General features: G+C 48.2%; 1 protein-coding gene across 1 annotated transcript; it reads right to left on the reverse strand.

Annotated features, from left to right (window-relative positions):
- Nucleotides 1–843: 843 nt before the first annotated feature.
- znf507 (zinc finger protein 507) lies at nt 844–10552 on the reverse strand. The gene is made up of 7 exons (XM_062471165.1): nt 10428–10552; nt 6988–9239; nt 6143–6260; nt 5718–5829; nt 5031–5135; nt 4608–4742; nt 844–4527 (listed from the first exon to the last, which is right to left on the reverse strand). The coding sequence occupies exons 2-7, from the start codon at nt 9235–9237 to the stop codon at nt 4071–4073; spliced, it is 3177 nt and encodes a 1058-aa protein (XP_062327149.1). The 5' UTR covers nt 9238–9239; nt 10428–10552; the 3' UTR covers nt 844–4070.
- Nucleotides 10553–18643: the final 8091 nt, after the last annotated feature.

The following is an 18643-nucleotide window of genomic DNA, read 5'->3' on the forward strand; positions in this document are numbered from 1 at the left end:
GACTGTGAGTTAGAGAGATGATTTTCCTGAGCAGCTCAAGAGGCGGTCAGGGTTTCATGTAAAATGAGGGGATTAGAACGACAGACATTCTTGCTCCCCTACGAGCAGGGGAATCCGTGCTCTGCTTATCACTCCTCTGGCAGCCCCTGGGTTGAAGCAGCGCAGTCACTTATTAAAACCCACATGAAAGAACGGCTACCCCTTACATGATATAGCTGCTCTTATTGATTTATAGTCATTCCTGATCCATTTTTAAGGTTCCTCTGAAATTAAATGCTTCGCTGGTGTCTTTTCAGTTAGGAGTACACTGAATTGCCAGCTCTAAATTGTAGGCTATAGCTAAATGCTTGGACACGTGTCTCCAAGACAGTAACTAGACTGCCTCAGAACCTCTGGCCCAGTCACAAACCTGGTTTGAATCGTCCAAATTAATGAGAGAAGTTAGCTCTGATCTAACTAGATTTGATTGGTTAAACTTCCACACAACATCTGTGTTGCCAGTGGTGTAGTATGATGTAGTGGGCATGATGCCTGTTAATTTAAAAACACCCCTCCTCCCTGTGCTGTCCCATACTCTGCAGATTACTGCTTATTTTATAGTGGACAACTGAAATCCTTGTGGGCATTTGCCATATCGCTGCAAATCATCATTTATTTATTTTATTTATATCCCCAAAGGGTTGTGCATGCACCCTGGTGAATCACAATCTACACCACTAGGTGTTACCAATTCAGTCATGATCGGCAATGTATTTATGGGAGTGGAAAAGTCCTTGCATCATTCAACAAATATAACACAATGATTTCAGTTGACATTTTCTCCAATAACCACAATGCCACCTGTTTATATTCTCAGTCTTTATTACCCAAAAATACATCAGAAAAGTTGTGACATAATACTGTCTATTAAGCTCAAAATAAATAGGACAAGGAAAGAATCCCTCCAAGGTACTGATCATCCTAAACAGAACTGTGGCAACGATAACGGATAACAGATCTGATCAGCACCAACTCAGAGAACAATCCAGTTCCCAGACTCCTTTGGCGTTAAATGCATGTAGCTGAATGCAGCTCATAAGACCCTTACAGTTCCCTCAAATACATTACTACCAGTTTTCCAATTGTATTCAAACATTTGAACTACAAAGTACATTTATTTCTTATTGTAAGATATTTAAAAATAGATTATTCTTTAAAAATGTCAGTTGTTCAATAATACAGTATTTCAACTACAGTAAATATATACACATATACCCATGTTACAGTACCGTGTGTTTGGGTATAATTCAGAACTAAGGGGTGATGGGGGGGGGGGCGGGAGGGTGTTACAGAATGAAGAGGCTGTATTCAGGGTTTGATTGAATAAGGCCCCTAAGATCTCAATGGAATGAACCTCTGTGTGCCCAACACCTGCGCCACATGCTTCTGCCAGCGACATCAGGAAAACAAGTCAACAATGCTGTCATGAGGGCCCACAGCACACCCACAGAGGTGCTGTCATGAGGGCCCACAGCACACCCACAGAGGTGCCGTCATGAGGGCCCACAGCACACCCACAGAGGTGCCGTCATGAGGGCCCACAGCACACCCACAGAGGTGCTGTCATGAGGGCCCACAGCACACCCACAGAGGTGCTGTCATGAGGGCCCACAGCACACCCACAGAGGTGCCGTCATGAGGGCCCACAGCACACCCACAGAGGTGGATTCTAATAGGAGATGGAATTTGGTGCAGGTAGTCACTCAGATGTTAGCCTCGCTGGCACAAGCACGCATCGCCTCGCTAAGGTCTAGTCTGAGCAGCCATTCTAAACCAGCGGTGGTCAAACAGTACTGAACACAGGCAGACGGACATACACACATGGTATACATGCCAGGACATACAGCACATACAGACCACATACATGCTGTGAAGGCAAAGCGAGAACACAGTCAATGCCTGCAGAAAGCTCTCACTGGTGTCAAGTGGAGAAACAAAGGCACAAAAGATCAGATGCCGACAACAAAAGGAGCAGCTAACTAAAACAAAACGTTCTCTTGCTTTCGACAGCTCTGGTTCTCCAGGCTACACGCAGATGGATGCTTCTCCATCGCAGGTAATGGCACCTTCAGGGGCTCTGTGATCAATGGTTCTAATCCCTTCATCCACCTACACAATGATAACCCTGCTGTATTGGTAGAGATCAGTGACCTAAATCAAATCTGTCATGTGGTGTTAGTACGTTGCCCGGAGCTACCACCGAGGTTGGGAAGTGGACCAGGTTGAACGCTCTGTCCTTTCAGGCTAATCTTGTGAGTTCTCCTAAGTGCAGTGGTCCATCTTATGGACCAGGCTGGATGTTTCCAGAACAGTGTGTGCCAGGGTGGCCAAACACTGGTGCCATGTTCTAACCTCTGATTAACAATCGTCTGAGAGCTAGGGAGCCGAGAACTTACGTCTTGGATGCAACTCGTTTTAATTCTGAGTATGTGGCATTAAAATGCATGTTATGTTAATGGAGGCAAGGAGAGGTTCAAATGCACACCGTGTCACTGTCTCCATGACACACACACACACTTTGAATTGTAAATGAACGAGATGCAATAATAATCTGCCATGATAATGAGCTTCAGCCAGAGATATAGATTTCATTTCTTTGATACATTGAGCTACACAAACACAATCCAGAATTAGGCGATGCATTATGGATATCTTCCTTTTTATCATAATGTTCTACTCGTACTCCATCAACATCAAAACCCTGGGTTGGCATGCAGAGGACTGGGGCCAGGTAAGCGCTCAGAATACCAATGAAAGGTAGCATGGAGGGGCCACGAGAGGAAGAAGGGAAACGTGTTAGGGCAGGAGGTGGAGGTCGGTGAGTAACCACACACACACGCGCGTGCTCGTTGCACTACTAGTTCATCCAGCCTTTGTAGAAGTTTTTCAAGTTCGATCATTTCAGCCATTGGTCAATAAAGCACTGATGAAAGATACAGCAGAGTATCTCAGTCTAAGCTTCGAGACTGTAAGAGTAGCATCGCCGTCCCCAGGCTTGGCACTGGCAGGGGACGCTACACACACCACGAGTCACGAGGAGGTGACAATGGAAACTGCATGTGACGGACCAGGTGGTTACTGTAGAGTATCAAAACAAAACACATGAAATATGATAGCGCTATCATAACTAATGGCATGCCTCGCTCGGATGATTCATCAAGAAATAACAGACCGTCTATAGACAGCTGGTCTGGAACAGCAACATCAATGCCCCGTTGTTGATTAGATCTAATCCCTTTAGAGTAGTTATGCCGCCATAGCTGGGTGACTCAAGGCCACCTCAACCTCGTATGCAGCATCAATGTCTATCTCAGCGGTCAAATTTACGATAAATAAGATACAAATAATGTATATATATATATAAATCTAAAAAAGGATTTTCTCCTTTGCCGGCACATAACGGAAAGTTCTCCATGCATTTAGAGATAAACAGGAAGTTATATTCAAACTGTGACGCCCACAACTAGCATGTAGTTGGCAACTAGAAGAACTGCCACCATGAGTGGATCCTAAGCTTATATTTTTGTAAAGGATTAAATAGATTAAATAACGTTACAGTATCTGAATACAAGTAAAAAGCTGCCTTAATGTAATCTGATTAAATTATTAAAATAAAAACGGTTCTGTTCCTATGGGTTTGAAATGTATGGTTGTGGTGGTTGAGGTATTCTGGGTGTTTGAATCAGGTACGAGGTGAGTGTTAATGCAATGTCTTGGACATCAGGTTTTCCCTTGGGAGGTTGTTGGTTTGGGAGTTTGGATTCAGCGACAGTCCTTAGAACCTCGCTTCCACCTGCAACTCATAGCAAGAGACCAAAGATGCACAAGTGTTCCCCCTGCCTGCCACTTGATAAGACGGTCTGTTGGACAGATCCAGGATCTGTTGTACTCCAAACAACATCACCTGTACCGCTACCGGCAGAGCCCCATTACTGATCTGAGGCCAGTGTATCTCTGGGTCTCGTCAGCAGCCCGGTGCAGCTGATCAAGGCTGCCTCACTGGGCAGTGCTGCCCTCTACAGGCTGGGGCCTCACTGGGCAGTGCTGCCCTCTACAGGCTGGGCTGTGCTCTGCTGGTGCTCCTTGTTGAGGATGATGCTGATGATGTCTCCCTCGTGGACCTTCATGTGTTCCATCAGCCTCTCCTTGCTGGTGGATTCGAAGCCGCAGATGCAACAGCAGAAGAGGAGCACGCAGTACTCCATCCCAGGACCAGCGCCGGGCCGGGCCTGGGGGGCCCCCTCTCTCCCTGGATGGCTGGGGTGGTCACCGGACTGTTCTCTGGGGGTCACCTGGAGGGGGTCCAGGGTGGTTGTGGCCCCCGGGGTCTCGGCCTCCAGCCCGTCCACCTGGAATACCGTGGCCGGGGGGCCTGGCTCCGCTGACACCCTCTCCTTGTCTTTCTCCCTGTCCTTCCCAGCATGCAGCAGGATGGCTCGCTCCGCCATGGGGTCGGGTATGGGAGGTTTCTGGGGGACCGCTGGGGAGCTGGGGGGGGAGAGAGAGGACTTAGAAGCTCTCTGTATGGAAGAGTGTGCCAGCTACATAAACACTGCAGCTGAACTCACCGGCTGCTCTGGGTGATGGCCTCGTTGATAGCCTTGTTCACCTGCTCGTAGTTATAGTTCTGGTCTCCAGCGTGCTTCCACATGTGGGACTTGAGGGAGGGAGGGTGGCTGCACACATACCCACACAACGAACACCTGGAGAGCGGGAGGGGACAAAAAAAGAGAGAACGGGTTAAAGTCTCTGCTGGATGGGATTCTGTTCTTCTCTCTGTAAATTCTATCAGAGGAATCAGGCCCAGCTAAACACTCCCCAGAGACATCCAGCCAGGAGGCCAACTGATACAGCTTATCTACAGGGCTCCTCTCACACACAAACACCGCTCTCTCTCTCTCCCTCCCTCTCTCTCCCTCTCTCTCCCTCCCTCTCTCTCTCTCCCTCTCTCTCTCCATGTTCTCACACCCCCACGCTTCCCCAGTCCTGACCTGTACTGCTCCAGCAGCTGCACTGCCTGGTGTTCCTGGGGATGGCGCCTCATGTGGCTCTTCAGACTGTTCATGTTGGTCGTAGCAAAGTCACAGCTGCAGCACCTGGGGGGGGGGGGGGGGGGGGGGGGGGGAGGTAGAGATAGATAAATAAGAAAGGGGGATGAGAATGGATGGGTTGTGGGGGGGAGGGGTATAGGCAGTTATTTAATTTACTTTAATTACAGGCCGCATTTGGTTGTTTGAGGCTCGTCCAAGTGGACGGGCCTCCTGGGAGACCTGGGATGCTGCAGGCTGGCTGGGAGCTGAGCTGCCTGTTCAGAGAGGCTGGACACCAACGGGCCAGCCTCTCCTCTCGGCCCAGCTCAGCTCACAGCCAGGCCGGCTCTCCTGTGCTCCTCTCTGGGGACCCTGGCCCTAAGAAGCGTGGCCACAGGACCAGATACACCCACACACCCGCCCCCGACACACGGTCTCTGTGGAGGGGGTGTGGAAGGCATCAGCCACTCAATACATCCATTACGCGTGTGTGTGTGTGTGTGTGTGATATGACACCCTCCTGGGAGGGTGTGTAAACACACCACAAATCCTCCAAGCTAACACAGTGTTGATACTGCGGAGGGAGAGAGAGCACAGCTGGATTTTGAGACCACGCTGCCCCCTGCTGGACGTGGAGAGGGGCCCCACCTGTAAGGCTTGTCCGAGTTGTGGATCCTGCGGTGGTTCCTGACTCCCACGTAGGTGGAGCTGGTGTAGTCACACACGTCACACTTGTACACCTTTTGCACCCGGACGGAATCTACCGGAGAGGAGACCGGGTCAGAATATGGTCAGCCTGCAGCTAGCTGTAGAGACCGTTGGTGCCCTGCCCTATGGTAATATATTCATTTAATCATGTTCTCATTTCGCACACAATTTCAATCCAATGCAAGGATTCCCGGGAGGGGGGGGGAGTTGAACCGTTGACTTCTTAATCTGCTGTCAAAGGCTTTACCACTGAGTTATAACCATACCCTATGTGATGGTCTGTGTCTAGTTCTATGGTACTTAGCCTTGGAGGCCTGCCGTGTAGTGTTGTGATTCTGAGGGCTGAGGTGTCACCACTCTCTCACCCTCGTCTGTCGTCCTCTCCGACTCCTCAATTGTTGCCGTGGTTTCCGTTACCAGGGTGAGTGTTGCCGCAGTGTCCCCGACGCTGTGTTGCTCTCGTTCGTGGCTTCTCAGCTGGCTCTGATGGTGATCGATACACACCATCACTTATCAATACAGTCACTTATCCATACACACCATCACTTATCAATACAGTCACTTATCTATACACAACATCACTGTTCAATGCACAATTTCTTTTTCAATACAATCAGATCACTCCAACACATACACTTGAATCTGGAGTAAACAGTCTCTTTTTTCCAACTGTAGGCATTAAAACTCCCTAAAAGCTGACAGATATAACAGAGAGAGAAAGAGGGAGAGAGAGAGAAAGAGGGGAAGAAACCAAACTCTCCTCAACTAGGCTACAGATTCAAAGTCTGGCTGCCCGGCCCTCTGTCTCCTATCATAAATCAACATGATCTCTACACAACTTCAGAGAAATCTCGAGGCGGTAATGAAATCAATAGTTTTGTCTCACTTCCTCCATAATAAACCTAGGCTAACTAAGCACTGCACCAATCATGCCTGCAGCTTCATAAGAGACCTGGCCAGCTTTCATCTCTCCCCCATCTACAATCAGTTCAGCTTCTCTTATCTCATGTAATCTTTATGGAAACTCTGCTGCCGCTCCGACAGAGGGAGAGGAGGGAGGGGGGGCATTTCAATATTACATCGCTGTCTGGGGACACGGAGAAACGACACTCTGTCCCCATTTCAGAGGGCTAATCCCTTTCCGCCGCCCCCAACTTTTCGGGCGTGGGTGAAGCCGGCGCTAACTTCCCGCTGGGATTGGCTCACTCACTTTGTAGTGGAAGGTGTGCGGGCAGTGTCTGCACTCGTACAGCCTGCTCTTGCAGTGGTGGATCATGTGGGTCTCCAGGTCCTTGCTGTCCAGGGAGACGTGCTCACAGATGGGACACTGGTAGGGCTGTCGCTGGCGGTGCACGCGCAGGTGCTGCTTCACGTAGCCCTTGTTGCCGCTGCTGTACAGACATAGGCGGCAGCGGTATGGCCGTTCGCTGCCGGGCAGGTAATCCACCAGGCCCCCGTCGGGCGCGGGGCTCTCCGCGGCTCCACCGCAGGCCCTCGCCCCGCCGTCTCCCCCCCCCGGCGCGGCCCGGCCCTGGGCGTTGTCCTGGAGCTCTCTCAGGATGTCCTCGTCGGACGCGTTCTGGTCCGAGCGCTCCCGGAGTCTCTCGATAACGGTCAGCAGAGACACGCTGATGCCGGCCTTGGCTGGGCCCTCCTCCTCCTCCCCCAGCCCTGCGTCCTCCCCCAGCCCCTCCCCCGGCCCCAGCCCCCGCTCCCTGGCCTGGCTCTGCAGCACATCCACCCCCTCGGAGGATCTGAGGTCTGCAGCTGAGGAGTCTGCAGCCGGGGCCTCATCCAGGAGCCTCTGGCCTCCGTCCAGGGTCTTGAGGCTGGGCTTGTGGAGCTCCGGGGTCCTCATGGGCATGGCCACCAGGGCCTCTGCAGCCAGAGAGTGCAGCCTGAGGGACTCAGAGTGGGTCCTCGTCCTGGCTGGGGGGATGTTCTCATCTGGGGGGGGCTCGCTGGGGGCGGGAGGTGGGACCCCCACCAACTGTCTGTCACCGCAGCCCCAGCCAATCACCACCTCTGACAGATCCTCTTTGTGAACCGGTAATGGCTGAGGCTGGGTCGGCGGGTTCTCCTCCTCTTCCTCGACTTTGATTCCAGCCAATAGGCTCTCGTCCACGTCCACTCCCGGGGCGAGGAGGAGGGGCTTGGTGGCGACAGGTTCCTCTGCGCAGGGCAGGCGCTCCACGATCACATTGACGTGCCCCGCCGTGTTCTGGCTGCAGCTGATGATCTTCTGGGCCGACGACAGGAGGCTGTCAGCCGCCGTGTTACCGCGACAACTGTCGCCCGTCGTTTCCGCGGTCACCCGCACCTCCACCATCGGCACCTCACCGGGCGGATCTTTGGAGGGGTACGCCTCTTCCGCCGAGCTCTCCTCTCCTATTGGCTGCGGCCTGCTGCTGCTCCCCTGCTTCGTGTCTTCCTTCACCGTGGGGCCACAGAGCCCCATGTTGTGGATGTTCCGCAGGGCTGGGGGGTTCTCGGGGAAGGGGGCGAGGACCACCAGGGATTCTCCCTCCGTCACAGGGGGCACCGGGACCGGGGAGAAGGGGGCCTCGCGTCTGCAGGGAGCGGCCGCCTCGTCCTCGAAGATGGGGTAGGAGCAGTCGACCAGGCCGGCGTGCTTCCAGGCGTGGGTCTTGAGCATCCTCTGCTGGCCGCACACGTAGCTGCAGATGAGGCAGCGGTACGTGCCGTACTCCTCGTGGCTGTACCACTTCTTACCGGCCGGGCTCTCCTCGGCGCAGTCCGCCGACGACTTTGAGGCGTCGGCCCCGATGCCGCCGCCGCCGCCCGCCCCCACCTGCTCCTGCTCGGCGCCGGGCCGCGGGCCGCACGACTCCTCGGCGTCGCCGTCGAAGTGCAGCCGCACGTGGCGCTCCAGCTCGTCCTGGTGGCGGGAGGTGAAACGGCACTCGGAGCACATGAGGATGAGCTCGCTGTGCTGCTCGTTGTGCTGGCAGAGGTGCTCCCTCAGCTGGGCCAGGGTGGGGGACAGGAAGCGACACAGGCTGCACTGGTAACACGTCACCGTCCGGCTGCCGCTGCTGGGGTCCACCTGGGTCCGCTCTCCTGCCACCCCGACCTCGTCACCCTCCCTGGGCTTCTTACACGGGGAGGCTCCTCCGCTGCCCTCCCTGCTGTCGGCCGCTCCCCTGGAGGAGGCACAGCCCAGCAGTGCCCTCTTCTGGCCAGACAGCGAACATCGCCTCTGGGGCCTCTTCTCCACGATCTTGCTAAGTTTTTCGATGACCTGGATAAGAGAGTCTGCTGCCTGTCTGTGCTGCAGGCTCTGACTGTCCTCCTCCTCCCCAGCCTCTCCATGGGGCCTAGGCTCCCCAGGGAGGGTGGAGGAAGGTGGAGCTGAGGCTGCCTCAGCACCTGGTATGAAGACAGAGTCCTGGGGAGCAGAGTGGGGGACTAGGACAGCCACACCACTGCTCTCCTCCATACCTGGGGAAGAGGACAAGACCGGGTTACACACACTGGCATTGACACTGGGCATAGCACGCAGACAAAGGTCTAATAAAGTGGAGCTCTGCTGCTATGAAGCCAGCTGGGCAGTTTTAGAAGGCAGACTCCAATCATCAGGCCCACACCCTCCATGATAAAGTTGGGAACACCTTTAGAGCACTTAAACCTTGTGTTTTGCAACTCCAACATTAGCCTTTAAGGAAATGATGAGGTGAACTGTTCAACCCACTCCACTCACTCGAAATTGGGCTAATTAAAAATGTTTAACTGCATATGATAATATTCCTATTGGAGTATGATCAATATTCTTAACAACTACAGTAGAAACGTCACTGTTAGCTAGATCAGATGGAGCCTTGATAGTTTAAATTAACAAGGAATCTAAGACTGCAGCCTACGTTTGTTTATAAACACAAAGCGATCTACCACATGGGAAGTTGTAGCCGTACTCATCCTGTGGTTGAAAACAAGTTCGCTCATTTCCACTTTAACCCCACACTTCCCACTTTCTGACCGCAAGTCTGAATTTGGATTGACCGTTTCTGCTTTATGGGGCACATTTATATAGCTACATCTCAACTCCTAGGAAAGTTTTCCAGCTGTAAGAAACAACATTATAAATCAGCAAAGTAAACTGGCGCCCGAGAATAAACTTTGGGCGGGGACAAGACTTGCTGATACTTAAAATTCACTCATCACCTTACATTTGCTAAATTAAGTGTCGACTAAGAGGACACTGATATGCATGTCTAGGGGCAGGTCTGACCGAGCGGTCTAAAAATAATACCCCATCCAGCTAGCCGGGCGTGGGATGGTCCTAGTTGGGGTTCACACACCCGTGCACATCAAGGTTTGTAGCGTGTTGTTAATATTACGAAAGTAATACACTCGATTACTAAAGTAACAAAGTAAATTATGTTGCCCCCAATTCTGTTTAAAAAGTGGACGACCACAAACCGCCCTGGCAAGTGGCACGGTCTCGCCCTCTAGTTTGCACTGCTATGCTTTGACACCAAACATCCACCTCCAGGCTAGGCTAAATGCTAGCTCGCTGCACACACGAGAATATCCTCAACACTCACTGGAAAATTCGTTTTAATTGGTTCCTTGTTTAATAAATGACAACGGGTCATGCGACTTTAGTGCCTTGGTTAACTTAGTACTTACTGATCGGGAAAATCTCAATGATCTTTGGCCTCAACACATAAAAAACTGTGCTTATGATCCAGTGTGGCCTCTGTCTTTCACACTGCAAAATGGCGAGAATGGAAGAGGGATCACGTGATCACGAATATTTGGTCAGGTGATTCCGGAGGAATGCATGACAAGTGATGCTAGCCGCTGCTTACCTTTGTTTTATTGTTGTGGCCTAGCGACCTAACCGCAAGAAAAAGCTTGTAGTTTTTACAAGCCTACAATTACAGCTGTTTGTTTAAGTGTAAATCTTGCATACGATTGCTTTGGCGATGATCGGCATAACATCATTACCTTACTCGCCATCAAACCTCGTTCAACAGTTAAGTGAATCAGACAACGTAACTTCTTTTAATAAAGTTTTCCCTTTGTAAGAGTTTGGATTTAGAGATAGAAAATTCCAGTTGTCTATTCACTTTTAGTCGCCGCAAGTTAGCTACTGAACAAACACCGCCATCTAGTGCTAAAAAGGGACTCTGCAAGATCACACGGACAGGTTTGAAATGTAAATCTACTGATATTTCTGAAATGATAACCAACTACGAACCATCGTCACTGCCACCGAGGCTACAACAAGGTCACTTTGGTCAAGTATAGCAAATAATAAATACATATTGTAGTAGGCCTATGCTATCCCAAGCATGAACATTATTTGAATTGCAGATTTAAATTAAAAAAAGAGAAGAAATCAAAAGGATTGGCGACCAAACTATTTGCATTCTGCAAATTTGCATTTGCAATCCTATCTGAGTGAGAGGGAGAGAGAGAGAGGTATGAGAGGGGCAGAGAGAAAGAGATACAGAAAGGAGGAACAAAAAGATAACTCAGAGATGACAGGAAGAGTTAGATTGTGAATGCTCTTGCTGGATGTTGTTTTTGTTGTACTCTCCAGACCCCTAATGATAAACTGTGCATGGTGGCAGTCTCTCCCCGCAGTGTACTCTCCCTTCTGTAGAGCCTTCAGTAGAAGACTGCCTGGCCTGCATGGTGTTGCTACAATTTAGTACTGTTTAAACCCAAATGTGGTCAGAGTTGTTGATATAGTTTACAGTACTTCTGGCATGGGCCGGGCAGAGCTGCATACATAGTCTATCTGGATTTATACAGTGTGTATAACCTGTCACTGTGCACATTGTTACTCAACCTGCTGACAACCAGAGAGCCTGGATCAGGGAACAAATGCCTGTCTTATACCTGCCCAGTGCAAACCCGCCCTAACGTGCTGAGCTGAATCCTACAGGGATATAACCCCCGTCGTGGGTGGAGTTAAGGTAGTGATGGAGTTAAGGTGAAGCTAAGTGAAAACATTGGCTCTCCTTTCTATTATAATTCCATATGTCTTCCTCTGGATGAGTTTATGAAGTGTAATATTCCGAGCTGTGAGTATGTCCTGCGCCGCCTCTCATTCAAAGGCTCTAGGTGCCCCAGCTCTAATCTGAAGTGACACACCATATACTCTCACTCACATTACGTTCTCTGGCCTCAGGCAGGGCAGCCTGCTGATTTGAAAATGTTGGAATCAGGTTATTTCTGCTGAAGTATTAAAGTAATACTTCAGTTTAAGCTATTATTCCAGGGTTCCCCTTTTTGCCTTTTACCTGGAGGCCTGTGTGAATGATGGGTCGGAGAAAGAGAGCGAAAGAGAGGGGGTGAGATTGAGGGAGAGAGAGAGAGAGGGAGAGAGAGAGAGAGAGAGAGAGAGATAGAGAGGGAGAAAGAGAGAGGGAGAGAGAGAGAGAGAGGGAGGGAAAGAGATGTTGGGGATGATTTCCTGAACATTTGAGCTGATAGGTTAGAAGTTGATTATATGAATTTACAAGAAGAAAGCATTTTGTAACTCGTTTATTCATTGAAATGCTGTTTTATGTTGTGAATGTTCTGTTCAGAAGCGAATGTGAGCCTATTTGTGACTGTTTAAATTATTGTGCAGGCCTATTGTGGGCATGCATGTTGCCCCCCCATCCACAAAAAACAAAACAGTACATAATGGTATGACAACTACTAAGTAATTTTTCAGGATAAAATCCCAAATGTGTCTACATGCCACATTTTGTTTACACTCTCCCTCATCCGTAATCCCCAGACTGTAGCAGTTCCTACGGTGGCCAGCAGAGGGCGGTACAAGCCAGCAGTCGGAGCAGCTAAGCCTGCATGGTTGACCTCAGACAAGCCTCCATTTATCACCTCTGTCCACGCGGCACCAGGCCAGAGCACAGGCAGCCACACAGCAGTGTGTTTGGTTGTTTTCTCTATTTCTCTGCACAGCTCATATCAGTGAGCCATGAAAGGACAGAGAGAGAGAATGTGTCTGTTTGTGTGTGTGTGTGGGGGGGGGGGGGGTGAGTGTGTGTGTGGGTGGGGGTTACCAGCAATATTGTTTTTGGGGCGAATTGATGTGATCCATCTGACCATGTGACTCCTGGAACACAGTCCCTGAGTGACCACCGGAGGGCTGAAATTGCATTGTGGGTCTTTAGGCAATAAGGGACGATGTATGTCCTCCATTTTGTCCACGTGAGAGAACAAACAACACGGCAGCCGCTGTTCATATACTTCACACTCCTTCCTCCTAGCATCCATCCCCACCGATCCCCAGGAATACGTGTCGAGTTCACAGGGTCTGGGGGTCAGTTGCCTGAGAGTTGTTGGCACATTTGCAAACTCTGGTTCAATCCTTTCATCTCCTGTGTGATTTATCCTGATGTAATTGTTGGAACAAATCTCCCAGCGTGTTTTTTAATAGGGGTAAATGTTTTGTTTGTGTGTGTTCATGAATAGGACTCCGTTTACAGCATACTGTTCTTGTTAAATATGTCCCTGCTCTCTCATTCCCTTTTTACTCTTTATCTCTCTAAAATATATAAAATATAATATATACATACAGTTTGATGTTATTCACAGTAGGCTAAACATTAATTACTTATTGATCAATGACTAGTTGAATAAAATAAAGCAAATTAATAAATAAGAGAATAGATAACCGACGTATAGCCTTAGGTGAAAAGAAGAACTTTACAGTGAGACTAACAAGAGTCTGGAATGGACAAGCAACTAACATTTTCAAGCTGTTACAACAATAGGATGTTATATTACCTTCCAAGTGTTTACGACAATGCCTGATCGTGAAGTCCAACTGAATAGTTTTTTTTACCAGTAGGCCTATTTTGCTTTTAATTACATTTTGTAATACAAATGTGCTGTGGAAAGTTGTGTTCTAATTGAAATCTTCTACAGGATCTTGCTAACTAAATATCATTAGCACTCTGGACAAAATTGGCCAGCTAATAAACATTTATTTATTGCAGATTATTGCCTAATGTATCAAATTAACAACGTGCAGCATCGGAGATTTACACAGGATGTTAATAACATTTATTATGTTTACTTAAGGTATTCAGCCAAGCACATTTTCGTATAAAACACATCTTTTTTATAGATTGTGGTTTATGATAAAATATGTAAGATTAACAGCACTCTCTGTGTTTTTGTACATGTGATTTATGGAGCCTATAAAGATTGTTTATAAGACTGGTGCAAATAATTAAACGGTCGGATTTTAAGTGGAATTTTCACCTAATGTTAGGAGAGAATGAGTGGAAATACTAGATAGTAAAAACTTAAATGATCTCCTAAGTCAGAGAGTCCAAATATTGAAATCTATAAATCTGCCAGGGATATCTGTCTGATTATGGTGTCCTGACATCCTAACGGCACGCCTGTTGTGCTCAGCAGCGGGAGATAGATGTCCTGGATGCGCCCGCTGCTTCTCTCCGACCCTCACTTCCTTTATCCTTCAGCATGGAGAGCTTAGGACGCAGAGAACGTCGTCAGAGGCCTGCATGAACACAAGCAGCAATGCTAGGTGATGCTCTGTACAAGAGTAGGAGAACGAAAATGCAAGAGACCGGGTTGACAATCTAGCAGGTGATTGTGAATGCACAATCACTGCCAAACTCTCTCCTCTCCAATAATAATATGGCAGGCTTTCTCAAGCAGTTTCGAGTAGTTGCAGCAGTAACTAGGTCAACAGGTAACAGTTATATCTGATATCTGATTGATTCCATTTGAGGAGTAATTCTACATTCATTTGAGTAAGGTGAGTTGATGCTCTATCATGGTGTTATTGTTGGACAAGGTCATCCATCTGACCTATTGCCTTCTGAGGAGTGATGGAGGGCTTCAGTCTCACATATAGTAAAAGCACCATTTCATTGAATTATTAGATGCATATTACATGCTTTTTTCCTTTATGTATTACGATGATATGGGCAGTGTAAAATGAGAAAGGTGTGTTCTCTTTATATTGTCCTAGACACTCACACACTCACACAGTCACACACGCACATGATGTTACACCCTGTTAGGCAAATGGCAAGAAAAAAAAATCTTGCAATCAAAGTCCTCATTAATGGTGTGTGAGTGTGTGTGTGTGTGTGGGGGGGGGGGCATCTGAGTGTGTGTGTCAGGACATCTACACTGTGTGATCCTCTCCTCTCTCTACTCTACACAAGAGCTGTATGAAAATACAAATGCTTCTCTCCCTGAAATCCAATAGATATTCAGATGCATTCAACTTGGAAGACTTGGAAGGGTAGCCAAACTTGGGCCTGTAAGTTGGAGGACTGTGGTTGAGTTTGTGGTTATATTTCAGAACCAATAATATTCATGATGGTCAAGGACTATAAACAAAAACAGTTAATACAGGATTATAAAAATACAAAATAATTTAATAGATCTCAGGCAGTTCATATGGTAAACAGAAACTACTTACATTGATTGACCGTGGTAACGGTGGCAATATCAACAAACTTGTTTTTGTCCATTGTGCTAAGCAGTGCTTGTGTGCACAGACACACACACACACACACACACACAATAACAAAGCACCTGAGCTGCAGCCTAATAGCGTAATGAATTCAGTGGCTAGCGAGGCCCAGCCTGCAGAGAGATGGAGGCTGTAGGAGTGGATATGGAGTCTTGCATGGGGGTTAATACACCATGATAAATATTTGATTTCTGTTGGGGCCTTGTTCCCCCATACCAAACAGGAAGTGGCTGTAATGCTGTTAAGAGCAGATAGTCCTCAGGGAGTCCAGAGGTACCAAGGGTAGACGGCCAGCCAGCACACTGACACAGTGTGGCCTGGACACAGGCAATGAGTGGAGAAATACTCCAACAAATCTCATCTGGGCAGCGTGTCCCCTGGCTGGTCCACCAGGCCCAGACAGGCAGCAGTTCTGTATGCTTTAGCACTGGAGCCATCACAGTCCCCACATCCCTGCTAGGTTTAGTTTGGTAATGGAAACTCATGTGATCTGCTTCCCTCTGTACTGCAGATTGAAGAAATATATTTTTGCAAATAAAATGACCGCATCATACACACACAGCTTTGTGCAGTACAATGATTTAGTCAATTATGCAAGCTGTTTATTTTTACATCTGTCTGTCTATCAGGCTCCTTGTCGGCCTGCCTGCTGTTCTGTCTGTCTGTCCATTCACCACTCCTTCCTTCCTTCCTTTCTTCTGTCTGTCATTTCCAGGGCAAGCTGAAACATATGTTTACTGTGTAGCTACAATCTCAAACTTAATACAGGACTGCCTGTGAGATATATTTATAGACAAGTGTGCCACACAATCAAGAAGCATTTTGTTCTCAAGTGGAGGAAATATGGTTTCAGGGATATTGCGTGGCATAGAGTGAAAGTAATGATTGATTATAGCCATAGAGAACTCCTGGTACTAATTTCATCATTGCTGAAAAATGACAGGAACAGTTCTGTAATGAACACACACACACATGAACTCACACATGAACTCACACACAGTGTAGTAGCCTTTTCTCTGTCTGTCTTTTCAACTTTTTTTAAAAGAATGTCAGGGAAAATTAATGCAATTAACTTGGCCTTGGGCGAAAAGCCAGAGTTTCAAGTTTGTCACACTGCAATGCAGTTATCTGCTGATGGAGAGAAACACAATCTTGTTGCTGCTATTAGTGCCTTTTCTCTCTCCCTCTCTTCTGCTCTCTCTCTCTCTCTCTCTCTCTCTCTCTCTCTCTCTCTCTCTCTCTCTCTCTCTCTCTCTCTCTCTCTCTCTCTCTCTCTCTCTCTCTCTCTCTCTCTCTCTCTCTCTCTCTCTCTCTTTCCTGTGCACATGTCCTCTTCTGCTCTCTCTCTCTCTCTCTCTCTCTCTCTCTCTCTCTCTCTCTCTCTCTCTCTCTCTCTCTCTCTCTCTCTCTCACACACACACACACACACACACACATCCTCAGGTCTCTGGGATGCCGCTGTCCTCACATCCTTTCTCATTTGAGTTCAGACCCAGATGGCTGTGTGTGTCTGTGCATGTGTGTGTGTGTGTGGTTGTGTGTGTGTGTGGTTGGGACCATGTCTGCCCCACTCAAATCACTGTTAAAATGTCTTAATGAGGTGTACAGACGGATGCTCACGTTTCATCCATGTTTCCATACAGCAACTGCAGGAGACAAAAACATCAAATTGATAATGGAAACCACAAGCACCGTGAAATACACCAGCACTGTTTAATGAGAGACGCACATCTCCAAACACACACACACACACCACCACATACACACACACCCTCACACACAAGCACTCACCCACACACATACACTCCCACACACATACACACACATGCACACCTAGATCCACACACACATACAAGTTTGTCCATTACCTGGACATGTGACTGTGTAGCAGGGTGTGTTTGTAACTCCCCATCCATGGTAAATGGACAAGGACAGATATAGGGAGGGTTTTTTGACCTGGGGGAGGAGAGACTCTGCTCTCAGTGTCTCAGTGTAACCTGACACATGCAGACCTGACCCCATTACCTGGGTTTATGAGGTAAACACAGCTCTAAACAGTCCATTAGGATCTCGGGGCAGGGTGGGGTTGGGGTGAGGGGTAGGGGGAGGGGGGGGGATATGTGTAAGTGGGGGGGGGCAACCCTCACACATCCCTACTTTTAGTCAAACCTGAATGGGTTCTATGGGGTGGGTGGAGCGGGATAGAGATCTGACCTTTGTTTGACCTTGTGACCTTTAGGGATGGGATATATGTATCACACCCCTCCACTTAGGATGTGAAAGTTGACGTTCTTCCTTTTTGAGATAGTTTATTGTTAATATAAACACTGACCTCTGTCTGGCTGTCTGTTCCTCTGTGTCACGGCTGGCCTGCAAGACCCTCAGTGATTTAACAGGGACAATAAAGGTGTGTGTGTTCTGGGGCTTCTTTGGTGGGAGTATAAATGTGAAATATACATTTGATATCTGAAAAGGCCGGCACGACCCAAAGCTTCTGCTCGGTCGCTGGGGGGCCGGGGGTTGGAGGTCAGGATTGAAATGTTTCTGGCGTTAATGTTTAAGGAATGGCTCAATAAGGCCGGGACTGGATTTGAGGGTTCCACATACAGAGCTGAATGATGTATAAATATACAGTACAGTGTGTGTGTGTTTGGTTGAGTGTGTGTGTGACCATGTGTGGTTGTGTGGGTGTCTGTGTGTGTGTGTGTGTGTGTGTGTTAGTGAACGACAGCAGAGAGACAAAAGACTGCAGAGCTGGTAAAAGTAATTCTGGAAATAATATAAATTAATTGGCTGTTGAGAATCAGTACGTGAAAGCTGCACTGTATGTAATTAGACCTGGAATAGTTGCTGACTTCAGTCCAAAGAAAAAAGTTCTTTATACCAATCTTTAGCTTTAACAAGAATGTTTAATTTGTTGAGAAAGATAGTCTTTTATAAAGGGCAGGTGAAGCCCATATTTAATTGGGGTGAACAGAGAGATTGTTGAGTATTATGAGGTGTTATGAAAAGAGAAGTTTGTGATGATAATAGAGAAAAGGGCAGAGAAAGAGAGTGTGTGTGTGAGAGAGAGAGAGAGAGAGAGAGAGAGAGAGAGAGAGAGAGAGAGAGAGAGAGAGAGAGAGAGAGAAGAAAGATGGAGAGTTTTTCAAACATGTATAAACATAAATAGTCAATTGTGGTGGATTAGATTTTTGCATGTGTATTTTATCTGTATGTCAGATATGTCACAGACACAAACACACAAACCCACCCACCCACACCCACACACACACACACACACACCCACACACACACAAACCCACCCACACACACCCACACCCACACACACACACACACACACACACACAAACCCACCCACGCA

Source organism: Osmerus eperlanus, chromosome 10 (assembly GCF_963692335.1).
Source record: "Osmerus eperlanus chromosome 10, fOsmEpe2.1, whole genome shotgun sequence".
Lineage (NCBI taxonomy): Eukaryota > Metazoa > Chordata > Actinopteri > Osmeriformes > Osmeridae > Osmerus > Osmerus eperlanus.